This window comes from Apis laboriosa, unplaced genomic scaffold (assembly GCF_014066325.1).
Source record: "Apis laboriosa isolate Shangri-la unplaced genomic scaffold, ASM1406632v1 scaffold33_cov142, whole genome shotgun sequence".
In the NCBI taxonomy this organism is placed as follows: Eukaryota; Metazoa; Arthropoda; class Insecta; order Hymenoptera; family Apidae; genus Apis; species Apis laboriosa.
In genome coordinates this window covers 373,983-398,832 of record NW_025222887.1, presented here as the reverse complement: position 1 = coordinate 398,832, position 24,850 = coordinate 373,983, and the positions used below count along the sequence as shown (strand labels likewise).

Here is a 24,850-nt window from a genome sequence, read left to right as displayed (position 1 = left end):
TTGATATCTTAAAGCAAGATAAAAGAAAAATTTAGGAATAATGCCATCTTTTGAATATTTTTTAAAATGATAGTAAAAAGATTTTATCTTTGATATTCAAAAGATGGCGCTGATGATTAATTCTTATTTTATCTTTATTCTTCTATTTTTCGATTTTGTATATTGAATTTCATTTGTAAACATTGATATTGTAAAATGATCTGTAAAAATGGCATTACTATTTTTTTTATTATTTTCTTTATGTTATATATGTTTTACACATTATTATTATGTTTCTAATGAAGATTTTAATTATTTCAATACATTATCAATTATAGATAATTATATATATATTTATTATAAGTAGGAAATAAACTCAAATATAATTAATAATAGTAAGAAGTGAAATATTTTCTTTTAAAATTATTATATTATTTTTGAATAGAATATTTTATTATTTTGAATAGAGTCTAAAACTTCAAAATTTATAAAATTTAGGATATTAATAACATAGATAATAAAAAGCAATTAAAATTTTTTATTAACTTTAATAATCATAAAATATAGCGTGTATATTACTTTATTGAATTTTTATAATAACATTGTAACGCGCCGCAGATTGTGTTACAGAGGTAGATATTTGATAATACGATTATAACTTAGACAACAGGTGTATTAACATGAGAATGTGGAAGTTGGACGGAGTGATGTGAAGCAGGCAGTGATAATAAATGTCCACGTTCCATTTCATTTACTTCTTGTTGTTCGGTTCCTCCTATAGAACCAGTGGAACGTGCAAGACTGTTACGTTGTCTACACATGTATGGTGTTTCTCCTGGTGAAGGCGTTTCACGACCCTGTAAAATGTACATATACATATATAATAAATTTGTTTAAAAAACATTATTACATATAATGTTTAATTTAAGGATTAAAATGTTTAATTAGAACATATATAAAATTAATATTTGTTTGTAAAAATTAAGATGTCTGTTGAACTATTGTTAACATATATTTGAATTTATATTATATTTTTCAAAAATGTTCATATTGGATAGATATAGAACATAGGATAAAATAGATTTATTCGACAAAAAAAAATACAGAATAAAAATTTCTTACAATCAAAAAGAATAATATTTTCTAAACTTAGAACTATCGGAAATAAAATAGAAATATATGTACGACTTATTTAGTATCATCTTATATAATATTGTTAATTTTCCAATTTAGTTTAATTAATATCTCATAGAAAAAATTTCTTAATGTATACAATAATGTAAATGTAAATAAATAGAATAAAAAACAGATAATATATTTTCATCATTAAAATAATTATATATTATAATTATATCATTTTATATAACATAAATGTCAATATATATATGTAACAAAAATATCAATAGAAAAAAATACTTTTTATTTCTTGAATGATATAAATAATACCCATCTATTTTAATATAATCTATTTAATATATCTATTTAATACAATATAATCAATTATTGCAAATATTGCTATATATATAGCAAATATGCTATATATTTTTATTAAAGCAAATATTTCATATTATTATAAAAAAATGCAATATTCAAAATGAAACTTTTTACATTAATTATTGTTTTTAAAAAAATTTCAATTTCGCAAGTATTTGTATATAAAACCTTATTAATCAATATTTGAATTATTTTTTTAATTTCTTTTTTATTTATTTATTAATTTGCTTTCACTATTTCTAATCAATGAGCAATGAGTATTTCTATTTTTTATGAGTATAAAAAAAAATCATGTATTTTATAAAAAGTACTAATAAAGATGATATTGAATTTGCACAAAAAAATTGTTATGAAGAAAATGCTATATATTTTTTTTTATAAAAATATATATATTTTTTTTTTAAATAATTACTTTGAAATTATATGTATAAGAGAATAATGTATTAATAATTAATTTAAACATGTACTATAATAAACTAAACAAATTGAAAGAGAATTAAATTGAAAGAGATATAAAAATATTAAATATATTTGGATTGTTAAATTAAAAGGAAATAATTTTTCGTTTGAATATTAATTATCAAAAATAATTATGCACAAATATAACTTGCAATATAGAGAATATTTAAAAAAATTATATCCTTTTGATAAAGAAAAAAATTACGTTTTTTTTATAACATTTAATTATAAATTAAAATATATATTAACTCATTTCTTATTGTTACAAATAGATGCTAAATTCTCGGATGACAAGTAGAAGCAGATAAAGAAAGAATTATAAAAAAAAAAAAAAAATACTAATAATAAGTTTGATTTTATATAAAAAAAAAAATTGTCTTTAAATATTTATGAATGTTTTTATATTTTATATTATTATGCTTTCAAAATGTCTTTGCTCAATTTCAATAAGAAACGATTTAATAATTTATTATAAAGAGCTGATTGTATAATATTTTACTGTAGAATAGAATTGAAACAATGAAATATAAACAACAAATAACAGTTACCTATAACTGTATTTGAATCTGATTTAATAGCTTCTAAACATCGTCCAAGACACTTTGATTTAGGACAGGCAGAATAGGTAGAATTTGTATCTGTGTTCCAATTAGACTGCAGGAGCGAAGGGGCAAATTTTAACTCAATCAAACTACATCTATTTAAATATAATATATATACCTGTTTAGAAGGACCACAGCATGTTGCATGATTGCAAGGTTTGTCAGTCTTTGGACAATCCAATACACAATCTTCAGTTGGTGTTTCTTTAACTTCACTATTAGAATGGTACTAAAACATTAATAATATAGAATTAATATATTATTATATGACAATGTTATATAAAATATATAAGATATACATTATATAAATAAGATATATAAAATATACATTATATAAATAATATAAATAATATAAATATAATAATAATAATAAAAATATAATAATATAAATATAAATAATGTTTAAATTTATATAAATAATGTGTATATAAAATTTTTGCAAAATATTTTCTTCAAAATATAGACAATTTTTTTCAATTAAATATTTTAATTTCTCATAATAGAGAGAAAAAATTTAGGAAAAAATCTCTAAGAAGTTATTAATGGAAACAATATATTATTTTTTTATTTAAATGAATATTATCAAATCTAACAACATTTTATTGATATAATTTACTTACATCAATAAATTCTGGTTGAATTGTTGTAGAATGTATACCTTCATTATGAAAAAATTCTTTTACTTGTTCTGCAATTTTCATGTATTCTGATAAATTTCTGCATCTTATATGAGCTGAAGCAATAATACGGTCACCAGCTAATTGCCATACATGAAATTCATGCACAGCCAAAACTCCATCAACATTTTCCAGTAAACGTTGTTGAATGGCATCAACCTAAAATAAAATATTTTAATTGTTGATTAATATTATTTATACAAATAATATATTTAAAATATAAAAATTAAAATATGAAAAATATATAAAAATATGAATAAATGTATATGATATTTCAAATAATATGTTGCATATAAAAAATATATATATAATAATAAATATATATAATAATAATAATTTATTATATTATTTCAAATGATTGAAATTACCTGGATATGTGTTGGTACAGTCTGTAGTAAAATTAATGCAGATTCTTGCAATAATGGCCATACTGAACGTAAGATAAGAATAACTAACAAAAGCGAGAGAGCTGGATCAATATAAAATCTGTGAAAAAAAAAAAAAAGAAAATATAAAAAAAAAAGAAATTATCATGAAAATTGAAAAGTCTATCAATAATATATATATGATCAATGTCACTCTTGTTGACAATTTTCAAACGAATTATTTCTATGAATAATTTTCTATTTTTAAAGCTATCTTTAAAGCTATCTTTATTAATTGTAACAGAATTATATTGTAGGAATTTTAGTAAAATTGTTTATTGCACGTAATTAAGATAATTAAGGTTTGAATTTTGCATGGAAAAATCGAACGCTTGACGGACTATCATAGGAATGGAGAAACGTGTACATTTGATGTGAAAAAAGTGCGAAGAGAAAGAAAAAAAAAATGTGAATGTTAAAATATATTGTGTGAAGATTCATGCTCAGTTTAGTCAAAATTTAGTAAAATGTTTTTAAGAGTATTTATTTTTTTAGCGTAGGAAAGTTATATAACGAAAGTTATGTATTGTCAGAATCGTTAACATTATAAGAATCATCGGTAAAGTATTTTAATTTTAAGAAAATACATCTAATTATTTATAATTGTATGTATTCATTTTAAACTGCACAAGATCACTTGCCCCAATCTGCAGATCCTACAATACTTTTTTAATTATAGTCGATCTTTTAAAGGAATAATTTTCTTTGGTTGAATAGTCGTTTTTTAAGGCATTACTTGCCGTGGTTTAGATAGGAGACTGCATCCAAATTCTCCTGTTTGAGATCATGCCATTCTTAAGCTATATTTAAATAAGTATTCCCATAAAAAATCTGAAAATGATTCTATTCTATTGTTATGTTTAAATGAATTTCTTTCAATATTTTCAGTTTTATTCACCAACATTTGTTGCAAATCTCATGAATCTTTTTTTTAATACAGAAAATTACTTTGATTGTGATTTTTTCTATATGAAACAATTTATATATAATAAAATTTATGTATAATATTTAATTACCTGTATTCCCATTTCGTCAACCAAACAATTAAAGCAGACACTATTACAATTACAGATCCTAATGCATCTGAGAGTACATGAAGAAATACACCACGCATATTCATTTGACTCGCATCATGTGTATGACCATGTGTTCTTTTTACTTGCGGCGTCGCTGGCCTATAAGATTCATCATTTTCATTGTCATCTGTTCCAACTAGAGTACTTAATCGATTATGACTTCGAGATATGCCATGTGAATGTGCATGAGAACTTCTATGTTCTGAAATCAAAATTGTATAATTGTATAATTAATTATAATTGTATAATTGTATAATTATATAATTAATTAGTAATAATATTTTGAAATATTATTACTGTATATAAATATATATATATTATTATTAATTTCCGCTGAGAAAAAAATCTCAATAATCAAATCATCAATATCGATATTAACTATTATAATGTCCGAATATCGAAAATTCTTAATTTGAAATTTAATTAAATTAACAATTAATTAATTAATAAATTAAATTAAATTAAATTTACAAATTTTGATTAACAATCAAAAGTTTTATTAATTATTTATGAGAAATATTAATTATTATATAAATATTTACGCGGATTAGAAATATTAATATTATTATAATGAGTAGAAGAATTAAATATGTTTGAAAATTATTGAAAATTATAATAGAAATAAGTTATATTGTATATAAAAAAATTTTTACTAAAAAATTAGCAAAATATATTTATTAATATGAATTTCGCTCTTTTTATTTAAAATTGTGCGTTATGTTATATATTTTTCAATTGTCTATATACAAATTCGATTTATTTAAATAAGAAAATCGAATTTGTTTCTTTCTTTTTTTATTTTTATTTAAAATTTCTTGTTATACATTCGATTGTCTATATGCAGATTCGATTTATTTAAATAAGAAATTTGTCTCTTTTCTCTTTCAAATTTTTTATTTGAAAACAAATAAAATAATTGTCAATCTATATATTATTATAATATGATATTTTTTTTTACTAACTCACCATGAAACAAGCACAATCCAATAATATTTACTAATAAACCAAGAGCTCCGACTGCCACAAGCAATTTAGCTTCATGTATTTCTTCTACTTCGATAAATCTTTTACATGCTTCCACTGTAATACTGAAACACAATGCGACTAAAAAAACGGCATTTACCAAAGCTCCTAAAACTTCAGCTCTGGCCCAACCAAATGTATTCTTAGACCATTTCTTTGGTGACATCTGTGAACAAAAAAAATATATATATATATAATATATAAAACGGAATTTATAAAATAATATCTTAAAAATATATATAAAAACAATTAGAAAGAATTTATAGTTGAAAAATTCGTAATGTTTTTTACCACAATTGAATTTAAATGTAATCAATATCTATTCTTGATATCAATGAATATTAAATTACGTTTCGGACAAATATTTTTTTTTTGAATTCATTGAAAACAATTAAAAATAATTTTAAAAAAACATATTAATCTAAAAAAATTTCTATTAATGTTATTCTTCATATCAATGAAGAATCAGCAATTGTAATTTAATTATATTTCATTTATTGAATATTAATATTAGTCATCACTTAAATATATGAAACTTCTTTAAAAAAAAGATTAAAATAGATAAAGTGTTAAAAAAAAATGAATAAAAGAAAAAAGGAAAAAGTATTAAATGATGAATAATCATTAAAATAAGCTTTAAATTTAATAAAAATAAAATTCAATGTAAAAACTTCATCTTTAAATTCTTCTTAATTTTATTACAAACTTTCTAAATAATTCAATATAAACATATAAAACATTAATATAAAATATTAATATTTTAATACAAAATATGAAACTATATGAAACATCTTTAAAAGATCGATTTTAAATTAGAAATCGAAACAAAATTTAATATATATTAAAATTAATATATATACTATATATAGTAATTCATATATGATAATCAATAAAATATTATAATTATTTTATAATATAGAATTTATTATATTTTTTTTAGCACAATTATTGTAATTTTTGTTAGATGTTAATTTATCTCTCAGATTCAATAAAATGATAAATAGCATAGTTATCACTTTATGAGATAAAAAATATTAAAAGCTTTTTTTTTATAACAGTAAAAAAATTCTTGTATTATTCGATTGTTTGATTCTCGGATTATTCAATCTCTTGATCGTAAAACAAAAAGAAATCGTATTATCAATTCCATTTTTATATTTCCATAAGTGGTAGTACATACTTCGGGACTAAATTTAAAGCTTATTTTAATGATTATTCATCATTTAATACTTTTTCCTTTTTTCTTTTATTCATTTTTTTTTAACACTTCAATCATACAAAGTATACATTTGTTTATATAAATTTCTTATTATTCATATCGCGCTATTTACCTTTACAGAAAGAAATGCAACGACCAAAGCTGCTACATCAGATAACATGTGAAAACTGTCAGCTATCAAAGCCATACAGTTAGTCACATATCCCACGACTATTTCTACTAAGAAAAATAGAGCAGTGAGCCATAACATCGTTAACAAACGACATTTTTTTCCAGTGTAACGACCCATGTTTGTACCTAAAAATAATATATAAATATTATATAAAAGCCAAAAATAATATAAAATATTTTATGATTCAAATTATTAACTTTAATTAACTTATTAATTTAATTTTTATATAAAATTTAATATATAATATATAATAAATATATAGTAAAATAGAAAATACAAAATATTAAATATTAAAAAAATATATAAAATATTAAATGTAAAAAATTAAAAATAATTAAAAAATGTAAAACTAGTTTTTTTATAGAACTTGTCAAAAAGAAATGAATCTATTTTTTTTTTGAATAGATATGTATATATAAATGAAATGCTTTATTATTAATTATTAATTATTAATTATTATTATTTTTTTAATTATTAATTAATTATTAATTAATTAAAAAATAATATTTTTATAAATATTAATTCAATAAATCCAAAAATTTTTCAAAATTTTTGATTATCAATAAATTACGCAATGTATGTAAATGCATATTTTTATAGAAAATGGTGAGATCTGGACAAAAATATATTTTATACATTTATATTTAAAAATATATAAATTTTGTGCCATGTATTTCTGTCATATACATGCATATATCATTATTATATAGAATTATTTCGTTATAACTTAATTTAATTCGATCGAAAATTTTCTTATTATACCTATAATTAATAACAATGATATATAATTAATATTGATATAAATTGATGATTTAATATTGATATTTCAAATATATATCATATATTTACAATTCCGATTACTAATCAAACATTAGATGTAGCAATTTATCTTGAATTCAAATAATTTAGCGTAATTATCATAGCAATAAGCAATATAAAACGAATTTTATGAAAATATTTCTCGACAAATTTTAAAAAGTCCGAAAATTTAGAAAAATAAAATAACATTATTTAAAAGTTGAATAATTCTAATATTATTGCTAAAAATAATAAAAAATAATAAAAAAAATATTTGATTCAAATTATTAACTTTAAAATTATAAAATGTGAAAAAAATTACAATTAAATATATAATAATATCATCAATAATATATAAACATCAATTATATGATATCAAATTTAAAAAAAATGATAATAATTTATCATAATTCAACCACATATAAATCAAACCATAATCACTGTAAAATATATTATTAATACTAATTTTTAATATTTATATTTAGAATTAAATATAATATAATTATCATATGCTTTTTGCATTTTTATCATGCATCTGCAGTTTATTGTCATATAAATGACGAATGTTATTATTATAAATTACATCTTTATACATGTATTTTTTTAAGATTATCATGAAAAAAAAATAACTGAAAAGAAGAATTTATATAAAAACAATATTCTTTAATTCTATTTAAATAATATTAAATATACAAATTTGTCACAAATTAAATATTTCAAAAAATTATTTTATTTATATTTATATATTTATATTTATATACAAAAAGAAAATAATTTTAAAATTTAAGAAAAATATTTACTCATTAAATATTTGCATTTAATGCTATATCTTAGATTTATTTAAATAATTCTTTTATTATGTTATTTAAAAACATAAAACTTTATTTGATTCATAATCCATCTATGAAATAATTTATCTATTTTATTCTATTTTAATGAAATTATTTAACATTTTTATTTTTATTCTTAAAAAAAATTATATATTCTTAAAATATGATGAAGATTTATTAATGATGAATAATTGTTGTTATTAATTTTTAAAAATATTATTTAAATAATATAATTTAAAAAATTAATTAATGTTATTATTAAAAAATTATTTAAAAAATTTGTTAAATAATTAATGACATTAAAATTTTATAAAAAAATAGTTACATTCTATATTTTATTTATTAATAATTAATAATTAATAAAATCAATAAAAAATATATTATTTAATTTTAAAATATTTTAAATATTTAATTTAATAATTATAATTAATAATTATTCTAATATATCTTAATTATTTCTGTAATATTTATGTATTATGTGTTCTCTATTAACATATTCATATATTGTATATAAATAAGATATATGAATTATTATAAAATATTAAATATAATATTATTAAAACATTTATTTTTAATATAAAATTTAAAATTTTATTTCACAAGAAGAATTGTTTTTTATAAATGCTAATGATTATTACAAAATATTAATATAATGGCAGATTTAAATATAACCATTTAGAAACTCACTTCATTTTTATAATATTATATATAATATTTTGTTATCGTATAATAACAATTTTTTTTTTTTTAATTTATTATTTATTATAACTTTTAAAATTGAAACTTTTACAAAAAAAATATATAATTTGTATTTCTTTCTATATGTATTTCTATGTATACAATATTTAACCTTATTTAATAAAAAGAATAATTGTTATATATATATAATAATATATATAAATGTTAAAAATCGTATAAATAAAAATATTTCATGAATAATAATAACATTATTTATTCCATTTTCATAGAATTAAATAAGATATTATAAACGCAATGACATATACTTACAATTATAATAAAGTATTACAATTCTTGCTATAATGTATCAAAATTGTATCAAGTAACACCAACAAGAACTGTTTATAGACATGTTACACAGTATTGATGTGTATACACAAGCACAAGAACTAATAAAAACTGACATTAGAATTTTTTAAAAACTTCAAAACACTAACTATATTAATTCATTTCTGAAAAACTATAATGATGAAACTTTCACACTAAATTTTATAGTTAAATAAAAAACTTGTACATTACGTTACAAAACCACTGACAAAGTAACAATAAAGATAGATACTCACATACTATTATCTTTTTAAAACTACCAACAGTTATCGTATCGATATCATGATCTGAAATTGACTAGCAAAAATGAAGTGAGTTTTAATCTATGCTTACACACTATATATAGAAAGTAAACTTCTTTTATTTTACTATATATATATATATATATATATAGTCTTTACATACTTTCATTTTTAATTTATAATACATATACCATGAAAATTTGCAATACAAATGTCAGAGAGATAGTAATGCTTAATATAAAATAAAAAATAAGAATAAAAATATTACTAAAGTTTTAATTTTTGAGATCATAACAAATAAATAATTTTGATAAGATCATATTATGAAATAATCAATCAAATAACATAACAGAGTTAAAATTTTAATTATTAGTTGATGAAATGTTGGTATTATTGTCGATAATTGATTTATATTGTTACATTTATAAATTACGCTAGATTTAATTCGATTATTTATTTTTATACAAATGAGCTATATTTTTATCTTAAAAACAATTAATATTTATTATGGAATCAGCCAATCAATTATTGCACTTATTCCCTATATTTCTTATATCTTTTAATTTTACTGTATGTATCTCTATATTATTATTATACTTATGACTAAATAAATTAGTTTATTAATGTATACATAGTTCATTTCTGAATTAGGGATGGTATAGGTACGAAAGTACACACATTTTGCGAACAATAGTGTTTATATTTATAAAGTATATGTTTTCTATATTTTATAATAAATGAAAATTATACATTATTTTTAAATTTATAAAATGTAATTAATCATATAATATTAAATAAAAACAACAAAATGAATTTAATAACTGCTTTAAAGTTTTATGTTACTCGAATGACAGAAGAAAGTGGTCCTGGTATGAAAGTTCTTTTGATGGATAAGCAGACTGTAAGTACAACATATTTTAAATAATATTTAAAACTAAAATATAATCATGTAAAACAATTAAAATTATAAATTTTTGATATATTTATTAACTTATATATGTAAATAAAATGCATTATATCAGTATTATGAAAAGTAGAAAATGAAAATATAATCTATTGAAATTTAAAAAATTTTATTAAATTTTTTATTGTATTTTTTATATATATTGAATTTTATAATATTTTAATAAATATATTTACAAATAATAACATATCTATAAATATATTTATAGAACTCCTTTTTCTATAGGATAAATATCTTTATATCATAAATATAATATCAAATTATTCTTAGATTAATATTTAAATATTATTGCATATATATATATATACAATATACATACAAAATTTAAAGGAAAATTTATATATCTTTTTCAGACAAGTATAGTAAGTTTACTTTATAGTCAATCAGAAATATTCCTCAAAGAAGTTTATTTATTTGAAAGAATTGATACAAATGTTCGTAATGAAGGATTAAAACATTTGAAATGTATAGTTTTTATAAGACCAACCAAAGAAAATGTTGAATATCTTTGTAATGAATTAAAATATCCTAAGTATGGAACATATTATATTTGTAAGTATAATATATTTTTTATTTTTATATTCATTTATTTATTTTTAAGATATAAAATTGTAATCAATAAAATTGTAATCAAAAAACATCACAGTTTATATATTATGACAAAAAATAAAAGTGAAATAAATATTGGTACAAAAATTATTTGTTTCTAAATTACTAGAGGACTTTTTTCTTCTTTAATATTTTTGAATTAATTTGTAATATAATACATATTATATTATATTGTATTATAATATATTTATAAAAATCTGGCAATCAAAAAATATGCACTAAAGGTTTTGTAAAATTAATTTTATAAAATTAATAAATTAAGTTAATAAGTTTTGTTACTTTTCCTTTTTCTTTTTTTAAAAGAATATATAATAAAATCTAAAACTATCTAGAATAACTTATTAATTAAATCAAAAAATATTTTAATGGATTAGGTTGCATTTTAAGTGCATCGAATGAATACAATTTGATTTTTTTATTTCCTTTTTTTTTTTAAGATATCTTGAGTTTTCTTCAATGTTAATCTTTTTTTATTTTTTAATACTATTTTATTTCTGATAGAAAAACAAATTCAATAATACAATATCCTTGAATTAACTTTTATTATTAAAAAAATTATATTAATTTTTTTATTAATTAATTTATAAATAATAATATAATAATATATAAATAATATATAAATAAATTTTTATATTGTTAAATATTTATATAATAATATATTATAAACAAACAATATATTCTATTCTATTCAACTTATTATATTTTATTATTTATTATTATTTAGATTTCAGTAATATCATTGCAAAAGCTGATATTAAGCTTTTGGCAGAAAGTGATGAACAAGAAGTAGTAAGAGAAATTCATGAATATTATGCAGATTATTTAGCAATTAGTCCTCATTTATTTTCATTTGGAATTAATGCATGTTCACAAGGTAATAAATTTTATATTAATGATTTATTTATTTAATTGAAAAGTTTATAAATATGTGTATATGTATTTTTAATAATGTTGTCTATTTTTATTATGTAATGTAAATGAAAAAAGTCCTAGTTCATGCTGCTAATTTTTCTTCGTGTTTCTTATCCTCATGCTTCTTATTTCATTGCATTTCCTATATTCAAAAATATTTCAAAATATTCAAAAAAATTTTATATAGAAAAATATTTTACATTTATAATTAATTTTTTATGGCTCAAGTTGTTTCAAATTAGAGCATTAATTCGATAATATATTCAATAAATAATTTAGATATAAATAATAATATTTTTTGTTTTTTTATTATGTTATATTAAGGTTTGTTATGGAATCCAATACATCTACATAGAACTGTCTTAGGCTTAATTTCAGTATTATTGTCAATTAAAAGATGCCCCTATATACGATATCAAAACAGTTCTGAAATGGCAAAAAGATTAGCAGAAAAAATTCGTGAAGTACTAAGTAAAGAATCAAATTCATTTGAATTCAGACAAGATTCCACACCAGTTTTATTAATACTTGATAGAAGAGATGACCCTGTTACACCTTTATTAAATCAATGGACTTACCAAGCAATGGTTCATGAATTATTAACTATTAACAATAATCGTGTTAATTTATCACATGTAAAAGGTATTTCAAAGGAATTAAAAGAAGTTGTTCTTAGTGCAGAACATGATGAATTTTATGCAAATGTAAGAGTATACTTATCATCATGTTATTTCCATGTATATGTATTTTATATATTTTGGCTCACACTGAAAATCGTCCATGACCTTTATTTTCTTAAAATTTGCATAAAATACACAAGTATGAATTTTTTCTTCTGAAAAAATGGTCTAATTAAATATTGAATATAAAATTAGAATTAAGTATAAAAAAATATTATATCTATATTTCTATTTCTATATAGTTCGAAAAAATGATGGATTAATCATTTTATAAAAATGCATAACAGGAATCATTAATTTACATTTTATCAAAGAAAACATAAATAAATAGATGTTTAGATATTTTTAAAAAATTTAAAATAAAATGCTGAAAAATTTTAAATATATTTTAATATTAAGAAAATAATTCAAAGTACAAGATCATAGTAATAAAAGAATCCTTGTGTATTTTATATATTTACTCAAAGGTCATGGAAGGTGATAGCTTTATTTCTTCAGATTTGAATATAAATATATATATTAATTATTATATATATAATATATATAATATATAATTATTATATATATAAATATATATATAATTAATATAATTATATATTAGATATAAATTATAGATTCATAATATGAAGTATAAATTAGAATTAAACATAAGTGAGATATAAAAAATATTTCAATAATATTTCTAGTAAATATAAAATCTTGTAAAATTAATATATAATAAATTAATAATTGTAAAAAATAATACATTATATTTTACAAAATATTAAGTTTTATATTATATATTATTTTATATTTTATATTTTATAAACTTCAGATTAATATTTAAATTTTATAAATAAAACAAATGGACGACTCTTAGTGTGACCTTACATGTAATTTCTTATGTATTTTTATATATTTTTATATATTACACGGTGATTCATGTAGTATTCATGTAATAAATCATATCTCTTTTTTTTAGTTGAAATTCAAAAAAATATAAAAAAAAACATAAATAACTCAAAATGGAATATTCATGATTATATTTTTTTTTCAAACATAATCTATCTATATTTATAGTTGCACAATATTTTTAAAAATAGATTAGATATTTTCTTCTTTTTTTGTATATGTTGAATTTTCTTATTATTCTATATAAAAAAAATTAACATGATTGAAAAATTAGTTTAAGATATTTAGAAAAAAATGCTTTTAAAGATGTATAAATGGTTTTCCATTTTGTTATAGTATTTATAAAAAAAAAAAAATAATCATTGATTTATATAATATATAAATTTTGAATCATTCATTTAATTTGATATTTTTTTCTAATTTTTTAATCAAAAAAATATATATATATATAAAATTTACTTGTATGAATCATCCTGTATATTGTTCTTTTATTATTATTCTATAAAATTTTATATTTCTAAGTCATTTTATAATAATCAGATTAAAGTATTTCTATATTGATTATAAACATATTTTATTTATGTTTAGTGGATTTTATAGAGACATATAAGTAAACAAGAATAGTGGATGATTTTCAATATGAGCCACTATAAATATAATTTTTTATCTCTTTCATTTTTAAAACAAGAATGTGTTTGAATAGAATTTATATCTGAACTTTGGAGAAATTGGACAAACTATAAAAGAACTGATGGATGAATTTCAAAAAAAAGCCAAGAAACATCAAAAAGTAGAAAGTATAGCTGATATGAAAAATTTTGTAGAAACCTATCCATTATTTAAAAAGTTATCAGGCACTGTTTCAAAACATGTTACGGTAGTTGGAGAACTTTCTTCACTTGTTGAAAGACATCATTTGCTGCAAGTATCAGAATTAGAACAAGAACTTAGTTGTCAAAGTGACCATTCTATGCAGGTGTAGTAAATTTAACAAATTATGTTAAAAAATAAAAAACAAATAATTATTTGTCACTATTATGTTTTCAATGTTATTTAATAATAAATTATATTTTTTCTTTATTATTAAAGTTGCAAAAAATAAAGGAACTTATTAATAATCAACAAATACGAGATATTGATGCTGTAAGATTAGTCATGCTTTATGCACTTCATTACGAAAAATATACAAATAATGATATTAATGGTTTATTGAATTTATTAAAGAGCAGAGCTGTTTCAGAAAAATATATTAAGGTATATAAAAATTATTTTGATTGTATATTTGATATAAGTTTCAAGATTAATAATTCCAAGATTATGATTTAGCTTATATATAGCATATTAGAGTATAGTGGAATTAATGCAAGACAGAGTAATTTATTTGATCGAGAATCAGTAGCTAAGATTACTAAAAAATTATTCAAAGGTTTAAGTGGAGTAGATAATATTTATACCCAACATACTCCCTTATTAAATGAAACTCTCGAAGACTTAATAAAAGGAAAATTAAGTTTACAAACATTTCCATATCTTGGAAATACAGTGATGTCAAAAAGGTAAATTGTAATATATTGTTTTATTTAAATTAAAAATAGAAAATATATTTTTAATATATATATATATATATATATATATACATTAAAATATATATATTTATTTATTTTAGACCACAAGATATTATTGTTTTTATGATTGGAGGAACAACATATGAAGAAAGTTTAACTGTTTATAATTTAAATAAACAAAATCCTGGAATAAAAATTATTTTAGGTGGTACTATTATCCATAATTCTGCAAGCTTTCTTGAGGAAATTCAACAAGCTACATCAGGCATTTTATTAAAATACAAAATTAATAACAATTGAATTATTATATATATATTTTTGCTTTAAATATTTATATTTATTTCTACAACTTGGAATTAGTTTGAATTGTTACATATAATATTTAATAATAATTACACTCTATTGGTAATAATATTAAAAGAAAATTGTAGTAACAAAAAATAAAAAATTATATTAATGTTAAATAAAACTTATCTTTTCAATGTAGTAATTTTCATTTGAACGATTTTTATTTTTGTAATGTTTTTATGTTATTTGTCATTGATAGATATAACTTCTGTAAATACATCTGGAATTTGACTATCCTTTACTGATACCTTTAACAAATATTTATAATTTTAATCTTTATATATTGATCATGATTTATATATAATTATAATGTAAATATAAAATATTCTGCTGGAGAAAATGTCTCTGATTTTTTACATCTAATTGTATAAATATAATAAGATTAAATAATAAAAAATATAAAATACTATTTTTTTTACATACTTGTAATTTCTTCTTATCTCAAACATAAATCCATAGTTGAATAAAAAAGTCTTGATTTATTTATCTCCTATGTCTCAGAGGAATTCTTACCAGCTTCCATTTCTAAAATAATTTTCATAATAAAATAAATTAAATTTATTTTTAATAAATGCTGTATGTATTAAATAATTTTTAAATAAAATAATATTTGATTTTATTTTGATTAATATTTCATTCTAATGCTATTTATTTGACAAAAATAATATTAATTAAATTGTAAATAATTAATTGAAAAAAGTTTACCTCTAATATTCCAGTTGAAAATATGTAAGTTGCCATTACCAAAGTAGTGAATAAACCAGCAAGAAGTTGGTTACGTCTTTTATTAGGAAACTCATTCTGTGAGTATTTTTTTATATTTTGAGCATTTTCTTTGGCTTTATATTCACAACATTCATTTGCAAAATATTTTTCTGATATGCGTGAAATGAATGTTACTAAATTTGTACATGCTTTTAAATGATTTTGAAGTGCTGGATTTGGTAAAGGAGCTTTGAGCAAAGGTGCCAAATAAGAATATACAATAGCATCTAATATTGTAGGTTTTTGACCCAAAAAATATTGTGAATCTCCAAGACTTGTAGATAATAATGTCAAACATTTTTGCGCTTCGGAGTAGACCTACATTCCATATATTATTTATTATTAAAATATATTATTTATTATAAATATTTACTTATTTATATTTATTATTAAAATTTAAAAAATAAAAAATATTTATAAGTACATAGTTTTCAGATTGATTAATTTTATTGATCTTACTATGTTGAATATATTTATATTATTATAAAATAAATAAAAAATTAATAAAAAAAATAAATTGAAATTAAAATATTTTCAAAAAATCAATATTCTATCATTACCTTATTTTCTATAGCAGTTATATTATCTTCTAATGGATATAAAGTTACAAACATATTATGAGCTTGTCGTTCGAATTTTCCTGGATAATAAAAATTAAATGGAAAAGGCAATGCTTTACAATACCATGGTCTTATTAATTCGTTTACATTTTTTTCATCTATCCACCTAAAAAAATTAATATTTTAATTTCAATTTTAATATTATGTAAACAAAAATCAAAATTTACATATTGATTTATATATTAACAAAATTATAATTAATTATTCTTTTAGATAATATATATTATGATGACTTTAGGAACAATAATATATAAATATTCTAAAAAAATTTTATTATCATGTTAAATAAATTTTAGATAAAAAAAATTAAAATTAAAAAAATTTTATTATTGATTATAAATTAAATATCAAACAATCAATTTCTCTTAAAAAAAAACATATCGCATTATTTAATTATTAATTATTTACTATTATTATTAGTCTTAATTATTTTTTATGAAAATAATATAGGCATAAAAAACATATGTTGTTAAGGAATTGTTAAGGAACATCAATAATGTTCAATAAGAACAATAAAATTAAAATTAAATGCTATATTTTTTTTTTATATTTATATTAGCGATTTCGCTAATAAAATAAAGTATTAAAATATTTTATTTTATGGAAAAAATTGAACTAAAAGTATAGAATAGAATAGAATATAGAATAGAAGGATAAGTGCGTGTGCGCAAGAGCGAATATCTGATATATTGAGTGATGTTAACTGCTTATAAGAAGTGCATGTATATTAATAAATAAATAAATTGTAATAATTAATAAATAAGTAATTATAATTAATAAATAAATATTATAAAAAACATTATATAATATACATACCAAATGAACTGTAATGCCGGAAATAATTTTTCTTTTAACATTGTACCATAAGCCATAACCTTTGCACATTGTTTTCGACTTAATTCGTATTCTGTATTATAACGTTCTTTTCTGAAAAATTCTATTATATCTTTGACTGCATTGAATGTTCCATTTCTAGTTTTTAATACAGGTAAACTGCCATTGGGTGTTGTGAATGGATTACCAGCTGAATTGATTTTCAAAGGTATACCATTGAATTTGGCATAAACCTAGGAAAAATGTAAAGTATTAACTAATGTTAATTAACTTACTAATTATCTTATTTGCTTAGTTAATATCAAAATATTTAAATTCACAAAATTAATACTAATAATAATATTAATTTATTAATTTGAAATTAGAATTATAATAATTTTCTTTTTAAGTTGTGATATATATATTATAAAGTAATTTTAATGAATTACGTTTTTACCTATAATTTTATGATTTAATAATAAATAGACCATGGTTAATTAAAAAAAATATATTAATATTAATTAAAAATATATAAAATGTATGAAATTTAATTATATAAAATTATATAAAATCTTTTGAATTATTCTGATTAATTAATTGATTTCTAATTTTTTTCATAATATGCAATTTATATAATTTCTTATGGAGATATAAAAATTTTTATAATACTTATATGCTATGTTTTAGGATTTATCATATACAAAATATTCATCAAACATTTTTAATGACTCTATCTAATATTAATATAATAACTATAAAGCTTTTATTTTTAATTATTATTTAAATATATATGATTCTATAATATATTATAACAATTAATTTATTTAAATACATAAATTATTTATATAAAATATTTATAAGATATTAAAAAGTATATTATAAAAGTTATATCAAACATGTATATTATTCTTATATACATTATTCAAAATTTTTCAATAATAATATTTATATATTACTATTATAACTTTTAAATTTTCATCTTATATATATATTTTTTTTAAATATAAACATAATAAATATTTATTTCGTAGAATATATTTATTTTAAATAACGCTATCATAAATTTATAATATTGAAAATTTAAAGTTGAAAATTAATCTTAATTAAAAATATATTAAATGTAAAATTATTTTAAATGCTATAAAATTAAAAATAAATTAAATTTAAATATATCATGATTACATATATACATATATGTATATATTTATTTATAAATATTAAATTATTCAATTAAAAATATTTTATTTTACATAATATTAATAAACAATTATATTTTATATTTATAAACTAATTATTATTATTCTTATTTTTACAAAATTTAAAAATAATCAAAGCATTCAATAATGCCTATGTCAATAAATTATTAAAAATATAACCTATATAAATTACATACCAAAACCTGTAAACATTCCGTGTCAACTGATGGTAAACCCCAATCACCTTTCCAAATACTTAATTCAAACATGTCCATATTATCAAAAAATAAAAAAAAAAATGTATCATTTAATTCTTTCATACATTAAATATACAATACTCCCACGTGATACTTTTCACCATATAGTAAACAAAGATTTTTCTCGCTATTAAACCGGATATATGGTTTTGTGTTCAGCTGAGAAAGTAATCAATAAATTAAATTGCTAAATTCAAAAAAAAATTTTGTATTACCACGATTTTATTCACTTATATTATTATATATGTATTATATATTATATATATATATATATATATATATATATGTATATACACGTGTACTTACATATTATATGAATGTAATAATAACTATACATATTGATTGTGATTTATGAATTAGATATCTTTAATTAAAGATTGAAATTTATAAAAAATATATGATTATATTTATATTAAAAATTTTTAATTTAATAATTAATTATTAATTATTAAATATGAATTTAATATAATTAAAAAATATTAATTTATTATACTTAGATTTATTAGTAGTATTTTAAAACTTTTTTATATTTTTTTTTGTATTGACTATGGTATAACATATAAAAATTATAAATATATAACAAGTTTTACATTATATTAATATAATGCATCAAGAAAGAAATTATTTTAGATTAATGATATTTTACCGAAGAATATATCTTCTTATATATATTTTCTTACGAAAAATTATTTATTTCAGTTTATGATATTTTTTAATATTACAAGTGATTTCGTAATAGGTTATGTGAAACAATTTGATTGAAATAAGACAAATTTGATGAATTTATAAATTTATTTTAAGATTCAATATATTCATTTTAATTTTTTTTATAAAAATTTCAAATATAAGTTTAAAAAATATATGTATATATATATATATATATACAATTTTTTAGGATGTTTTTCATTCTTATTTTAAATAAATATAAATTGCTGAAATATTTAAAATTATTTAAACTTGTTTTTACTATTAAACTTTTGTGAGTTTTAATAAACTATTAATGAAAAAAGTTAAAAAAAAATTTTTAAATTAGTAAATAACATATATTTACAAAGATTAATGTTTCATTTAATCCCTGATGTTGAATTCTATTTAATAAATTAGAAATAAATGGAAAATAAAAATTAATTTTTTATCAATATTTGGTTTATTTATCAATTACAAAATCATATACTATATATACATCAAATTTCTACTTGTATTATTATGTTTATAGCTATAGAGATAGATAATATGTAAATTAAAAATAAAATATTTCACATTTTCTAAATAAAAAAAAAATTTATAAATTTAAAATCTTAACATATAAATATAAATTCAAAATAAATATATTTATAATAATAGTTTTTTGTTTATTCATTTCACTTTAATTCTAAGATAAATTGTATCATTAATAATTAAATTATTAATTGAATTTCCTAATAGTTTTAGTTTTGATATTATTTATTACATCATAAGTATTTTTTTTTCAACTTAGATTTGCCTAGCTTTTTATAACGTATTTGATTCATACGAGACATTAGCATATACATAAAAGGTAAACAAAATATCAGTAAATATATCTTTAAAAATGATGGGAAATGAAATGCAAAATTCCAGGAATTTGGTAAAGAGATAGTAAATTTTTGTGTCTCTTCAAAATAGGGAATATTTCTTAATATTATAATTCCTTCACAAAGAAAACCTAATGGATATAAAGGCATCCATATTGTATATCTTAACCATTTTAAAAATGAAATTTCTATTTTAAGTAACTGTGTGATGTAATAAGGATATCTCACTATTTCCACTGTACTCCAAATAAGAAAAAGATAAAAAATAACTGGTTTTGTTTGCATACGTGGTTCAGCTTCAATCATAGTAAATAAAATAAATGCTCTGCCTCCAACTTGTATAAATGTTACAAGTGTACTACTTTTAGTATAATCAAATAATGCATGCATAACTTCTAAGAATTGTATAAGTTGTATGAATTTCATTGCATTTCCAACAGCTATATATGTTTCTTTCATAGAAGCTACAATTCAATAATGAGATATATCACTTTAGAAATTATGAAATTTAAAATAAGTAGATACAACTACTAACCTGGCCCATCTCGTGAATACATAATTCCTATTACAGTAAGGATATATATAAAACCAACAAATTGACAAAGATTATAAATAATTAGATATACTTTTTTGAAATCTTCTGTATAAAATAAATAATTATAAATTAGTATTAAAATTTATTTTATTATATATTTATGTATTAAATCATTTTATAATAAATCATACCTTTTCTATAACCAAACTCTTCTTTATGAAGTTTATCATACATGTCAGGATAATCATTACATACATCTCTCTTTTCTTCTTCATTATCATCTAAATCTTCGCTTGTCCATTTATCAAAATCAATTTTTAACCATGATGGTTTTTGTGGTTGACTGGTTAATCTTGGCCACCAAGCAGGACATTTTTTTCCCAATATAAAGTCAACTTGACGAGCTGTTACTTTATAATTACTTTCCTATAATAATTTATTTGTATTATTTATATTTAAAATATAAAAAATGTTCTATTTTTATTAAAAAGTAAAAATAAACAAATTAAAAAAAAATAATAATAATTATATTTAGTAAATTTTAATATTTAATATTAAATTTATAATATTTAATATTTAACTTTAATTCTTAGAAGAAAATAAATCATAAAATAAAGCGATATGAACTATTTTTTATTTAAAATTTATTGCAGATATCTAAAATTTCATTATTTCTTAAATTAAATGAAATGAAAATCTATCATTTCTTTTTTTTTTAGGATGATATATTAATTTTTTCTTTATTTTCATATTTTCATTATTTAGTTAGATTTTATTGAATTTAATAATATTTATTTCAAATATTTGATATTATTTTGTATAATTGATATAATTTTTGTATAATTAAAGAAATATGAAAATGAATTTTTAATAATTGTGATAATGATAATGATGATTATAAACTTTTTAAATGGTAAAACATTGAAATGTTATATTAATTTTTTTTATAATAAATTACAACTATAAATAAATGTGATATATTTTGTATACTATATATTTTGATATAAAATATCGTAAATTCATAGTGATTAATAACAGAAATAAATAAATAAATAATTAAATTACAGGTATATTTATGGGCATGAATCCTAAAGGAACTCTATTGTTAACAAACATTTTAATATTTTAATTCAAATGATCTAAAATTTTAAAAAATGATTTCATAAATCAAAATAAACAAAGAAAAATGAAAACTAAATCCAACAATTAATATACCTATATATTTTATATTTCAAAAATTCAAAAATATTATTCATATAATATTAATTTCAAAAATATTATTCATATAATATTTAAAATTTAAATTAATCAATAAATTTGTGGATATATTAAAAAATATTCATTTATCTATCACAACTTTTTTATTTTTATGTTATATTATTATCTAATTTATTTTATTTTTTTTAAATTCCAAATTATATTATTATGTTTTTATTATAATTTTTCATAACTGATAAATACTAATTTTAAAATAATTTTAAAAACTATTTTTAAAATATCGAAGTTCTTAATCCTAATTTAATTATACTAATTTGCCTCATCATTTAATGAACATAGAATCTTGGTTATTTTTAAAATATTTTTTAAAATGAAATCAATAATAATTCCGATTTTATATGTATTTCACAACTTAATTTTTTTTATTTATATTTTTTTTATATTTATAAAAAAAGTTAAAACTTGATATGAAATATATTTAATAATCTTTTATCTTTTTTAGAATTTGTAAGTTTTTTATATTACTAATTATATATTATTATAAATAAAATAAATAATAATGCACAAAAAAATTTGGAACAAAAAGTATAATGAAACTTACTAAAACATGCATTAAATAACTTTATATATTTTTCACAATGATTGCTTCAATAATATCCAATGGTTTTAATAAAATTTAAAACATAAATATATATATAATAATCATAATCAAAATCTTAATTATAGATCCAATCAATTATAAATAAAACTCATATAAAATTTGTAAAATGACATGAGCATTGAACTTTTAAGTAAAATAAATAAGAATAGAAAATAATTCATATATCAAACATTTTAACATTTGATATTATAATTTAAATCTTGGATAAAAAATAGAAAATCAAATGCTTTTATTATTTCATTACAACACACATTGTTCTTGTAATTTTTTCAAACTTTACATATATTTTATTAATTGATTAGAATAGTAATTATGACTATAATTATTATATACATGGACCTACTAATGTACTAATTTTATTGAAATCAGAGAAACATTTCTAAAATGTAATAGCTTTTGTGAAATTTATATATTAGACTGTTACTAATATAAATCATAATCATATAATTTATCTAAACAATATACATGTTACCTCAACATTAATAGATGAATGTAAATCCAAGCTAAATCCATATTTATTAAGACCTCTAGCACCTTGCCCATAAACAGTAACCTTTAATTTGTTTTCATTCATAGAAACTTTAACACGCTACAAAGTATAGTTTGATCTATACAAACCTATAAATAATAGAATGCACATACTAGAAATTACATACCCAAGTATCAGTCAATTCTACCTTTAATGTAATTTGATGTTCTGTTTGAGCCCAATATACAAATGGTGTTAAAATATCAGCCATTTTTTCATTGTATGTTTTTATAAATATAAATTTTGACTTTTATTTATATAATAAATTAATAATTCGTTTTAAACCAATAAAAAATTAATAATTTTAACTTTCAAATAATCTTCATTATTATATATATATAGATTATTGTAAATATATATATATATATATATATAAAATGTATAAAATTGTTAATTGACTGATATAAATAAAGAAAATTATATATACTAACGAATGTTAGTATCAACAGTCAATAATATTTAATATTTAACTTGAACTATATAAAGATGCAAGAACTGCATACCTCAATTTTAAAATCACTTACTAATTTCATACCAACATAAATAAGTATTGTTTTTCTATTGTCTTAAATTTGAACTTTTATTTTTATAGTTATTATGAACTTTATATTTATGTATAAATATTTTTTATTTTATTAAGATAAAATATAAAAGATAAAAATTCTTATATTTT

General features: G+C 18.1%; 4 protein-coding genes across 9 annotated transcripts; 1 reads left to right on the top strand and 3 right to left on the bottom strand.

Annotated features, from left to right (window-relative positions):
- Positions 1–507: 507 nt before the first annotated feature.
- Positions 508–10,032, bottom strand: LOC122714571 (zinc transporter 1). Its single transcript, XM_043936016.1, has 8 exons — positions 9,763–10,032; positions 7,067–7,251; positions 5,679–5,901; positions 4,653–4,914; positions 3,580–3,697; positions 3,155–3,370; positions 2,653–2,763; positions 508–836 (listed from the first exon to the last, which is right to left on the bottom strand). Exons 2-8 carry the CDS (start codon positions 7,241–7,243, stop codon positions 639–641), a joined length of 1,305 nt encoding a protein of 434 aa, XP_043791951.1. The 5' UTR covers positions 7,244–7,251; positions 9,763–10,032; the 3' UTR covers positions 508–638.
- A 680-nt stretch (positions 10,033–10,712) lies between these two features.
- On the top strand, positions 10,713–15,982 carry LOC122714562 (vacuolar protein sorting-associated protein 45). Its single transcript, XM_043935999.1, has 8 exons — positions 10,713–10,962; positions 11,379–11,577; positions 12,359–12,508; positions 12,871–13,250; positions 14,821–15,093; positions 15,207–15,371; positions 15,444–15,673; positions 15,784–15,982. The coding sequence occupies exons 1-8, from the start codon at positions 10,870–10,872 to the stop codon at positions 15,980–15,982; spliced, it is 1,689 nt and encodes a 562-aa protein (XP_043791934.1). The 5' UTR covers positions 10,713–10,869.
- A 169-nt stretch (positions 15,983–16,151) lies between these two features.
- On the bottom strand, positions 16,152–19,851 carry LOC122714563 (metaxin-1). Its single transcript, XM_043936000.1, has 6 exons — positions 19,622–19,851; positions 18,232–18,482; positions 17,356–17,521; positions 16,736–17,113; positions 16,454–16,555; positions 16,152–16,278 (listed from the first exon to the last, which is right to left on the bottom strand). Exons 1-5 carry the CDS (start codon positions 19,742–19,744, stop codon positions 16,514–16,516), a joined length of 960 nt encoding a protein of 319 aa, XP_043791935.1. The 5' UTR covers positions 19,745–19,851; the 3' UTR covers positions 16,152–16,278; positions 16,454–16,513.
- A 1,210-nt stretch (positions 19,852–21,061) lies between these two features.
- Positions 21,062–24,503, bottom strand: LOC122714580 (very-long-chain (3R)-3-hydroxyacyl-CoA dehydratase). Of its 6 annotated transcripts, none has more exons than XM_043936038.1 (5): positions 24,326–24,503; positions 24,121–24,201; positions 21,961–22,195; positions 21,770–21,874; positions 21,062–21,698 (listed from the first exon to the last, which is right to left on the bottom strand). In XM_043936038.1, the coding sequence occupies exons 1-5, from the start codon at positions 24,386–24,388 to the stop codon at positions 21,133–21,135; spliced, it is 1,050 nt and encodes a 349-aa protein (XP_043791973.1). In that variant the 5' UTR covers positions 24,389–24,503; the 3' UTR covers positions 21,062–21,132. The 6 variants fall into 6 exon arrangements, with proteins under 6 accessions (XP_043791973.1, XP_043791972.1, XP_043791976.1 ...); XM_043936037.1 differs by having other exon boundaries at positions 21,063–21,698; positions 24,121–24,237; XM_043936036.1 differs by having other exon boundaries at positions 21,064–21,698; positions 24,121–24,237; positions 24,305–24,503.
- Between the last annotated feature and the right edge of the window lie 347 nt (positions 24,504–24,850).